The sequence below is a fragment of the Crotalus tigris genome, unplaced genomic scaffold (assembly GCF_016545835.1).
Source record: "Crotalus tigris isolate CLP2741 ecotype Arizona unplaced genomic scaffold, ASM1654583v1 scf7180000017614.5298720, whole genome shotgun sequence".
NCBI classification, from domain to species: Eukaryota; Metazoa; Chordata; class Lepidosauria; order Squamata; family Viperidae; genus Crotalus; species Crotalus tigris.
Genome location: NW_024096513.1, coordinates 852,777 through 864,640, shown reverse-complemented (window position 1 = coordinate 864,640; position 11,864 = coordinate 852,777). Strand labels below are relative to the sequence as shown.

At 36.8% G+C, this 11,864-nt stretch overlaps 1 protein-coding gene across 1 annotated transcript; it reads right to left on the bottom strand.

The window, feature by feature from the left end:
• On the bottom strand, nt 1-11,669 carry LOC120300653 (vomeronasal type-2 receptor 26-like). The gene is made up of 8 exons (XM_039326955.1): nt 11,630-11,669; nt 6,022-6,163; nt 4,701-4,931; nt 3,878-4,169; nt 2,908-3,586; nt 1,439-1,626; nt 1,037-1,163; nt 1-899 (listed from the first exon to the last, which is right to left on the bottom strand). The coding sequence occupies exons 1-8, from the start codon at nt 11,667-11,669 to the stop codon at nt 1-3; spliced, it is 2,598 nt and encodes an 865-aa protein (XP_039182889.1).
• Nucleotides 11,670-11,864: the final 195 nt, after the last annotated feature.

Here is an 11,864-nt window from a genome sequence, read left to right as displayed (position 1 = left end):
CTAATTTCTCTTTGAGAGATGCTCCCTTTGGTTTAGTTCAGGCCGAAAAACAATGATGTAGCATTTTGGCAAGAATATGCATCCCAGTAATGCAGCACTGGAGGACAAGATGGAGAAGATCTCCACAGCTACCATGGCTTTTCCCTTTGTACTCAGATAGGCTGGAAAGAAGGAGATCCACACACTGCAAAAGGCCAACATGCTGAAGGTGATGAACTTGGCTTCATTAAAGCTGTCAGGTAATTTACGGGCAAGAAAAGCTACAATAAAGATGGCAATGGCCAAGACACCCATATAGCCCAATACACAATAAAAGAAGAAAGCTGACCCCTCATTGCATTGTAAAATCATTTCTTGGAGCTGTAAATGCATGTCCAACTCAGGGAATGGTGGAGATGTTGACAACCAAAGAATACAAATACATACTTGGAAAAAGGAGCAGAAAAGGACAGTAGAAAAAGCCAATCTTTTCCCTAACCATCTTCTCATGTGAGATCCTGGTTTAGTGGCCATGAAAGCAACCAGCACAATGATGGTTTTGGACAGCACACTAGAAATAGCCACTGAGAATGTGGTTCCAAAAGTTGATTGTCGGAGAAGGCAGGTTACTTTCCCAGGTTGGCTGAGGAAAAACAAAGAAGAGAGAAAACAGAGCAGAAGAGAAACAAGAAGGGTGTAGGTGAGGGACTGGTTGTTGGCTTTGACAATGGGAGTGTCGCTGTGCTTAATAAAAGTTCCAAGTACCCAAGATGTCAAGAAAAAGAAACCAAGAGCTGATGGGGCTAAACCAATTCCTAAGGGTTCTTCAATAGTTAGAAATACCACCCGTTTCAGGGTACATCCATTCTTTTCTTTATTTGGATAATGATCTTCTGGACATTCAAAACAGTCATCCATATCTGGGAGGAAAGTCAAAGAAATTTGTTATCTGGGCATTCCAAATCAATGAAACTCATTTTATTAATTGTATGCATCGTAAACTTGTATATTCAAGTTTGCTTAAGTCTAATGAAAAATGGTAGAATTCCTACCATACCATTTTGATTTGAAATCTTCCCTTCTGGGCATGGAACACAGTCATAGCAGCAGAACTGATCCCCTTCAATCCCTTTCTTCCAGTCCCCAGGAAAACAAGGGTCATTGCATCGAGAAAATGGAAGAACCTTACCATAAATTAAAAAAAAATCTTTTGAAAAGGAGGGTTTTTAAAACAGTTTCTGATTTTTCTGATTTCAGATGGAAATGCACACCAAATGTGCAATGGCTTTTACATTGCAATATCACCTTTGCAAATCTGATGAATCAGTGATCATCAACACCATTTGAAGGAATATGCCATTGTTTAGTTAAAAAAAACCAGAAATTAGTTTTCTAAAGAAACTATCTTCAATATGGTATCCTAATCGACTAAGGCATGGTGGATTCATTAATTCAATACCTGGTTAAAAGCTGGACTCCAGACAATCAAATCTTCATCCATGGATAATTCCTTCCCTTTTGGAGCTTGTAGATCCATCTTTCCAATTCTAACTCTCTGAAAGGATCTGTTTGGAAAAGTGATCAAACTGGTGATGTCAAATCCATCTGTTGCTTCCCCTTTCTCATTCAGGAACACTTTCTCCCCAGCTGAATTGTTGAAAGAAATGCCATGAAGAAATGGATGGAGCTACTTGAAAGAGAATGAAAGAGAGAGGATGTTGAGAGCTATATAATAGAGAGGAGAAAATTATATTAAAGTTTCATTCAATCATTCTTCCAATTGTTATAACTATTATTAAATATATGTGCTTAGAATTTGGATAATCAATATTGCATGATAATGTACATGTCCACACTATATACCTAATTTAATATTAATATAAGGAAAGGAAAGAATGAACTGAAGCAGAAAGTAAAAAAAGATTCTGGATTTTTGTAACTTCCTTTAATTATGTTTTAGGTTCACTATTTAAACAACTAATTCAAGATAAATCATATCTAATCTTTCCTCATCGATACAAAGTTATTTGACAGTCTGAGGTCTGACTAATGTCCTTTAGCCAGTTTTTAGAATCTGAGATCCAAGCATTCCTCCATAGAGAGATGCAAGATAGAGATTATTGCAAACATGTTTCATACTGTGGATGCCTCATCTAAAAAGGACCATTTTTATTTCATTCCTCTTAACCTCTGATAGAGATAGGAAGCTCAGCTTTTTACCCATGAAAAGTTCATGAGCCACACAAAGTTTTGGGGGAATTGACTGTTTTTGGAGAAGGCAATGACAAGTAATCTAAATTATCACTTTAACTAGCTCATATTGTGCAATGTGTGGTGATTTAGTAAATAAAGTCTGCTGACATATAAACCATAATTTATACAGTAACTTCTCAATGACCAGAATAATAACAGAAACTACTTTTTCTGTAGAAAAGAACAGTATGTCAGAGTCAAAAGGGACCAGAAGGTCTTTTGATCTTATACTATTTCAGATAAATGGCAGTCCTTCTCTTAAAAATATCCAGTGTAGGAGCATGCAAAACTTCTGAAGGCAAGCTGTTCCATTAATTCATTTTTAATTGTTCTCACCATCAGGAAATTCCAACTTATTTCTAAGTTGTTTTCTCAACATTGATTCCAACTGAAGAAAATATTAAGACTTTACACAATGGGTTCAAAAAATAATTCTACTTCAAATTGCTTATTGAAATACAAGAAATGTCCAATGAAAAGGGAATACCTGCCAAGCCTGGAGATGTGGAAGATCAGGATTTTTACACACCATAGTTTTTTTTCTATTGGAATGTAATGTGTATAGAGCTTGCAAAGCATGAGCCACAGCATGAACAGCATTGTAGATACTATAGCTTTGTCCAGTCATTTCCATTTCAAAGGCAGGTCCAGGAAGATATTCTAGCTTCATCTCACCAGTGCACTGCCTACTCTGCATTTCTGCTTTTGGAAATTCTGCTTTTGGAAATGAACAATCAAATAACTGTTCCCAAACTTCCCAAAGAAACTCATCTCTGTAGACTGAAAGAGGATTTACGGTCTGAAGAAATTCCTTGAAACCTACAACTGCTGTTGAATGAGCACTGAATGAAATAGCCCCATGAAACACCTGGAGATCCCAACTGATTTGGAATCCTGATAATACGAAATCAATCTGTGCAGTCATGATCCATACCTTTCTAAATAATGAAATTTCCTTCCTTTCAGGATGTACTATAAATGTGACAATTCTTAGCCACATAATTGTCAATGCTTCTCCATAGACAAGAAATGCATTGGCTTTGCTATTTATCCAATTCCATGAAATAGTTGAGATTGTTTGATAAATTTGTGGGAAGTCTTCCAGGTGTACTCGTGAAAGCCTTTGTATGAATGATGAGCAGATTCCATTCTTTGCAAGTAAGGGCTGCATTTTCTGTAAAAAATTTTCTCCATTGTTGTTATCAATAGCAAAAATCCCAATCCAGGTCCAGCTGAAATGGTGAATTAGTTGGATAATCCCAATGTACTGATGGTCCTCTTTTGGGACCATGAAATAAAGTGAAGAGAGCTTACTGTTCTCAAATTCCTCTTGGGCCAATGAGCCGTATGTCAGCTGCAAGAAAGTGCAGCTTTCTTGGAATTACTTCAAACACATATAATTGATCAATTCTTTGATAGAAGCAAAGAATTCTATGTTCATGTTTTTCCTCACATAGGGAATGTCTATGGATATTCACTTCTTTAATTTGGCATTATAATTTCAAAATTATGCTAACTAATAGACCTTAAGCCAGGCAGAACATCTTTTTACAAATCTAAGCTAATCTTAATGCCCCTTAATTATTTCATAACAACATCAAGAACAGAACATAGAATTTTTCTGTTTAACCCTTTCACCACTTACTTGTGGAATCTTGAAGAATCTTGTAATTTCAGCAATATGAGATGATGTGACAAAATCCAATCCCCCAATAATAGCCATGAGATTCTTCTGGCTATCACAATTGTAGTTAGGAACAAATTCCTTGGATTTGAAAAGGAGGTCCAGAGTGGTGCGATAGGTCATCCTTGCATTGAGGTAACTGTCATAGATGTGGAACCCGAGAGTGATGTTAGGTAAGGAATGAAAGTCCTCATTGATCTCCTTCACAGCAAAGGCCAAGGCAAGGACGTGTTGATGAAATTTGGTGATTATGCTACAAATAATTTAAACCCCCCATTGAATTTTTTTTACGAGCCTTGTAAGTTGGCATCATTTCCATATAAGTAAGAAACATCTTATGGTAGTAAGAAGACAATAGCTTTCCTAAAATGCTTAATAATTTGTACAGAGTTCAAATTTATTTTAAACAGTATTTCCATGATTTCCAACAAATATGTACTACAACAAATACAAGTAGTGGCCCTTTTCAAAGTAATATATTTTCTATCACTTATTTACTGTATATTTGTTTTATTAAAGAGAGATAATGCCAAACCTTTTTTAAAAAATTCTTTATGTCAGTAATTGTTCAAATAGAGACTTCTTGATTTTAAATTTTGTACATTTCATGTCAAGGACTTTGAAAAAAATCTAAAGGTTATTTTTTCTCTCACAATGAGGTACAACTCCAAAAAAGAAGACATAGATTACATCAAAAATCCTAAATGTATGAACAAAGATATTTTAGTCATATAAAGGATTTTTGAAAGTCTGGGTAATATTAGATAGAGAAAAATATTCTTACGTTGGTATTTCATAAGGTTTTATAGAAGGGTTTTCACTAAATTTAATTTCATAAAGGTGGTAACCCATGTGAGATGCCATCACACCAATGATAAAGTCACCACGCTGATACCACTCATGTGGAACAAGGAAAGCATCACTCGCAGGACATCTCAGAGTAAATACTTTGTGCACCAAAAATATCAGAAAAAACATTTTCATGCTTTTGTTATTGTGAGAATGTTTTTCCATTCTATTGATCAGGAAGTACATATAATTCAATACTTCATCTAAAGATTGATCCAAGGCTTATATCTGAGAATGCACCTAATGAGACAATCTATCAGTTTTTATTTAAAGATCCACATGAGCGCAAAATTGCATCTTGAACACCATCAGGATTTGAATAGATACTCTGGCAGAGGGAAACAGAGGATAGAAAGCTGAAGCAAAGCATCTGACAGAGCCATTATTACCCTTGTGCCAAACTTCCTATGGTTCAAGTGTTACTTTATATCCAGACTGATACCTTGATCGTTGTTGAATATAATTCCGTTCTGTGCAGCCTTTGGTGTTTTGGTCTAGCTAAGAAAACATGGTGATTTCTCTAGGAGATAATTGTTTTGTTTTGATGAGATAATAATTGGCTAATAGTTCAACTTTTTTTTTTTAAATGAGCAAATGCCAATGACAGTAATATAAGGGAGATTTGCAATAAAATATATGCTTAGTTGTTGAAAGTGTTTTTTGAAACTACTGCATTTGTTTTCTACCACTTTTTCACAAAATAGAATATGAACAGATCCAGCAGGTATCAGTCATTTATTGTGTGTATATTTTGTGAGGAGTAATATTGCACACTATCTTTTTTTTAAAAAAAAATACCTTGAGTTCACTAAAAATCTTCAAAAAATTTCTTGCACTAAAGTTTCCTACTTTAACAAAATCTAAAGAATATTATTTCTTCTCCCACAATTAGAAACATTTGAAAGACAGAGTGGGGGAATTAATTTCAGCAGTTTTGGGGGAATTAATTTCAGCAGTTTTGGGGGAATTGGCTAAGATTATAAAAAGGTAAAAACAATCTTTACATGGTATGTCATAAGATTTTACAGAAGAAAGTTCCTTAAACTTCAATTGATACCAACATGTCCCATATATCATCAAGAGAATTCAGCACAATATACACTTTGTGTTCTTCTGAAAACCCCATTCCTTGCCCTTCTAATTCAAGGAAGATTTTTCTTATGAACTGGAGGTGATCCGACCAACTTTCTCCAGACTGTAGCCTTGCTCTATAGTTTTCTTATGACAGTTAGTTTACAGCTTGTTGTCTCTCTTACATAAATTCTGTGTAAGACAAGCCAGTATTCTCTAGCAGATCAGTTAGCCCATGCACATGCATTAGCTGACTATCCTCCAAGCACAAAATTATGCTGGCTTGGGCTTTTTCATTTTGCTTTTTCTCTTTGTCACCAAGACGTCCTGGAAGATATTTTACACAAATCCTTCCTCTGTAGAAAAATTCTCATTTTTAAGCTCCATGAGAGAAAATTAGACTCATTAAGATGAGACAAAGGAAAACCTCTTCTAATTCCTGTAACAGATAGCATTGTGCTGTGTACACAAGCTAATTGTTCTCAACCTTCCTTGGGCTCATGAAAAACTTTCACTATCTCATCAGACTATCCTTACTCTTGAGAAAAATTTACTCCTGCTACTTCAGGGCACATCTGGGCTGATAACATGTTAAGGAATTGTGTAGCAACTGTCCAGATGAAATTGGAGACACTAAGACAAACTTTATATATATGCGTTTTATTTAGCATTTAATTTTATAACAGTCTTTGTCATCAATTAGAATAAAAGGACACAAGATAGTCAGGAACACAAGACTATCATGAGGTAAATTAAATAGTATACAGAACACATAGAAGAAAAAGGTGGGAAAAAAGGGAAATACCCCCTTTATACTTAAAGCAACCAATCATAGCATAGATTGCCTCATGCATGAGTCAGCATTCTCTAACTAAGTTACCTCAACTGTGTCTTCTGGACTATTACAGTATACACCAGGGATGTCAAACTGCCGACCCATGGGCCAGACATGTCATCCAAAAGCCACACCCACCCCATTGCCAACAACGGCAAAACAGTCCTGATATGTTGCGCGACATCACATAATGTCGTGAGTTTGATATGTCTGGTGTACACTTTCCTGTTCCAGCTACTAAAGTCAATATCCTAAAATAGGGGTACTACTATTCTGTCAATGTGTTTCAATGCCCCCGCCCTCAATTGAAACTGGGGAAACAGTACCTGATGGGGCTCCTAGGAGAGCATCCATCTGTTGCCCCAGAAAATTGATTGAGACGTTTCTGTGTCTTGATCCTGGTAATAAAGTACTGGGGGCATCCTTTAGTTGACATTGATTACTGTCTCTTATTGGGTATTATAGCCCTGCAGAACCAAGTCTACAGCACAGTTGTAGTCTCTATGTGAGGAAAGGACTGCTTCTTCATCCTTCCCAAAACATCTGGAAAATCTGTGTACTTAACTGGTATCTTAGCTTTTCCCTACTTGGGGCTTTCTGCCAGTTCCTGTAAAGGATGTGTTAATCTGCTGCTCGTATTTGGTTGATAAGATGGAGCTGGAGCTGGAGTTCCAGCCTGGGATTTGAAGTTACAGCCACCCTGATCTCATGATGATCGGAAAGAGAAGGTGGCTGGTGACATATAGGGTTAGCAGTTCTGTATGATGGGCTATTGCTAGATATTGAAGTGCCTAGAATGACTGTAGGGATTTGTAAAGTTTAACTACTGCAAAATCTATAAAGTTGGTTCTTGCCCCAGAATCCACTAACCCTATAGTCCCTTATTCCAGTCCTTGTGGTAGGTCAAGGGAACATAAAATTTCAACAATGTACCTTGATTTAGATGGAGTTGATCTTTCTTTAATGTCTGAATATTCCCTTTTGTGAACTCTTGTGAAAAGGGATGCTTCAGTTTCCCTAGTTCTGGCCTCTGTGTTCAGCACAGTGGTCTCCCATGCCTTGGCTAAGAGGTCTTTCTCCTTTCTGGAGGCTCTGGTTAGGCAGATTCTCACTATATGCCCAGAATCTCCACAGTAAAACAAACAAAGAAACAAACAAAAATAAAAAACAGTACCAGGTCTCTACACGTCTCTCTTTCTTCAGCAAAAGTGATCTCTTTATTTCTCCTATTTGAATAGGCTCCTCTCCCCATGGCTCAGTCCTTGTCAATAATAAGGGAGAGAGGGGTGAGTAGTTATAATTAACCAGTGGAACAACTTGCCTCTAGAAGTTACGAATGTTCCAACATTGGAAGTTTTTAAGAAGAGATTGGACAACCACTTGTCTGAAATGGTATAAGGCTTCCTGCTTGAGCAGGGGATTGGACTAGAAGATCTCCATGTTCCCATTCTTCTCTTCTCTTCCTTTCCCTTCCCTTCCCTTCCCTTCTCTTCCCTTCTCTTCCCTTCCCTTCCCTTCCCTTCCCTTCTCTTCTCTTCTCTTCTCTTCTTTTCAATTTTATTCTATGGGGGATGGGGAAAGAAATAATGGAAAACCTCTTAAAATGAGGGAACAGAATAACATAACCTGGAGTTAAAGAGAAACTTCCTGACTGTGAGAACAATTAACCAGTGGAAGAGCTTGCCATCACTTGAGAATTTTAAGAACAGTCTAGACAGTCACTTGTCTGAGATGGTATAGATTCCCTGCTTGATCAGGGGGCTGGACTAGAAGACCTCCAAGGTCCCTTCCAGCTTCTATTCTATTCTATTCTATTCTATTCTATTCTATTCTATTCTATTCTATTCTGTTCTATTCTGTTCTGTTCTGTTCTATTCTATTCTATTCTTGTTAACACTATGCAAAGGAAGATGGACTGCATTTATCATTTGTTGTGAGAAATAATATGAATTTTAAAAAATCATGTCTATTTTGTATTGTCACCCCTCTCTATAAATTGTATAGAGGTGGAGAAGTTAACAACTAAAAAAAACATATTTTTCAGCTGTGTCTTCTCTCACAAAAAACAAAATAATTATCTCCTACAGCAGTGGTTCTCAAACTTTCTAATGTCATGACCCCATAATACAGTTCCCCATGTTGTGGTGACCCCCAAGTGGGTGTGGCCACCAATAAGAGGGAATAGGACAGCTAGGGAAAAGGGGAAAAAATGGTGGACAGCGTGGTTTGGCGACCCCCGTGAAATGGTTGTTCGACCCCAAATGGGGTCCCGACCCACAGGTTGAGAACCACTGTCCTACAGGAATCACCACATTCTCTTAATTAGACAAAAACATCAAATACTGCACAGAAGGCTATTTAAATTCAACAACAATCATTGTATCTGTGTGAGTATAAAGTAACACTTGAACCACAGCAATATTGGCTCATGGGTGATAAAGGCTGTGTGTCAGACTCATTGCTACAAATTGCCTCTCTTTCTTCTCCTCTGCCAGAATATCAGAATACCTGATGATAGTAATAGCTCTTAGATTTATATACCTCTTAGCACTCTCTAAGCAGTTTTCAGAGTCAGCATATTGTCTCCAATAATTTGGGTCCTCATTTTACCAACCTCAGAAGAATGGAAGGCTGAGTCAACCTTGAGTCGGTCAGGATTGAACTGCGAAGCTGCAGGCAGCCAGCAGGTAGCAGAAGTAGCCTGCAGTACTGCATTCTAAACACTGTGCCATCACGGCTTTTACTGATATTAAGACACAAATTTGCATTCTCTTGGATCTTCAAATAGACATTGGTAAATTTTCTGATTAGGTGCACTCTCAGATGCACATCTTGAATTAATTACCGAATTAACTGTTGGAATAATACAAAATTCCCTATGATAAAGGATAGGATAGGAGTCAGAGACATTTTGCCTATAACAAAGATGTTTCTCCTTCTAATATTTTTAGTGAAAAAAAATAGTTAGTCTGAGTTGCCCTAGAAGTGATGCTTTCCCTGTTCCAACACAAGTGGTACCATCCCCTCTCTCATCTAACTATCAAAGTATGCTTGAGTCTCAAATACTAAAATCTGGCTAAAGGAGATTAGTCAGATGTCAGACTGTCAAATAACTTCATACCAATGAGGAAAGATTTGATATGGTCTACGTTAAATTAGTTGTTTAAATCGTGAAGTTAAATAATAATTGGTGGAAGTTACATAATTCCAATGGCCTGTCTTCATTCTGCTTTGGGTGATTGTTCTTTTTTACCTGTTCTTAAAATAAGATTAAATTAATAATAAAGTAGACATGTACATTTTCATGCAATATTGAATACCAAATTTAATAACTATTGTAGGAATGAGAAAAATAAGTGAATGAAACTTGAATATGATGTTCCATTCCTCTATTATTATTTTTTCAATTCCCTCTCTCATTTTTTTTCAAGCAGCTTCATTCATTTCTTCAAGGCATTTCTTTTAACAATTCAGCTGGGGAGACAGTCTTCCTGAATGAGAAAGGGAAAGAAACAGGTGGATTTGACATCACCAACTTGATCACATTTCCAAACAGATCCTTTCAAAAAGTAAAAATTGCGAAGATGGATCCCACGGCTCCAAAAGGGAAGAAATTATTCATTGATGAAGAGAGGATTGTCTGGCACCCAGTTTTCAACCAGGAATGGAGGCATTTAATCAACCCTGCTTTAATCCATTAGTGAACATCAGAAATACAATTTTTATTTTTAAAATAAAATAAAAAAACTGGCATATTTTTTGCAAATATTGTTAATGGTCAAGCATTCATCAAATTGACAAAATAACATTACAATGTAAAAGCCACATTTGTATATTTGGTTTGCATTTCCATTTGCATACAGAACATTTTTCACAGCATTGTAACATACAGGACCTTTTGCACAACATTGTAATTTCTACATCTTTTTAACCTCCACTATAAAATCTAGTTGATTCAATGCTCATTTGGGAAGTCAAAAATAATTTCAGTGCATTAAGGAGAAAATTCAGGAACTCTTTTCAAAACATTTTCATGTTTGTCACCAGATTCTTCCACTTTCTAGATACAATGATGCTTGTTTCCCTGGAAATTAGAAGAAAGGGATTGAGGGGGATCAGTTCTGCTGCTATGACTGTGTTCCATGCCCTGAAGGGAAGATTTCAAATCAAAATGGTAGGGTAGGAATTCTACCAATTTTCATTAGACTTAAGCAAACTTGAATATATAAGTTTAGGATGCATAAAATTAGTAAAGTGATTTTTCAATAATTTAGAAGGTATAGAGGACAAATTCCTTGATTTTTCTTCCAGATATGTATGACTATTTTGATCATTATCCAAATAAAGAAAATAAAGGATGTATCCTGAAACGGGTGGTGTTTCTAAACTTTGAAGAAACCTTAGGAAATGGTTTTGCCTCAGCAGCCCTTTGTTTCTTCTTCTTCACATCTTGGGTACTTGGAACTTTTATTAAGCACAGGGATACTCCGATTGTCAAAGCCAACAACTGGTCCCTCACCTACACCCTGCTTGTTTCTCTTCTGCTCTGTTTTCTCTCGACCTTGTTGTTCCTTGTCCAACCTGGCAAAATGACCTGCCTTCTCCGACAATCAATGTTTGGCATCATTTTCTCGGTGGCTATTTCTAGTGTATTGGCCAAAACCATCACTGTAGTTGTTGCTTTCATGGCCACTAAACCGGGATCTCAGTTGAGGAAATGGGTGGGAAAAGATTGGCTTTTTGTACTGTCCTTTCCTGTTCTCTCTTACAAGTGTGTATTTGTATTCTTTGACTGTCAACATCTCCACCATTCTCTGAGATGGACATATATTCAGAGCTCCAAGAAATGATTTTACAGTGCAATGAGGGGTCAGCTTTCTTTTTCTATTCTGTCTTGGGCTACATGGGTGTCTTGGGCATCGCCAGCTTTGTTATGCCTTTTCTTGTTCATAAATTACCTGACAGCTTCAATGAAGCCAAATTCATCACCTTCAGCATGTTGACATTTTGCAGAGTGTGGATCTCCTTCTTTTCAGCCTATCTGAGCACAAACGAAAAAGCCATGGTAGCTGTGGAGGTCTTCTCCATCATGTATTCCAGTGCTACATTACTGGATACATATTCTTGCCAAAATGCTACATCATAGTTTTCCAGCCTGAGCTAAACCATAGGGAGAAATTCATAAAGAGAAAT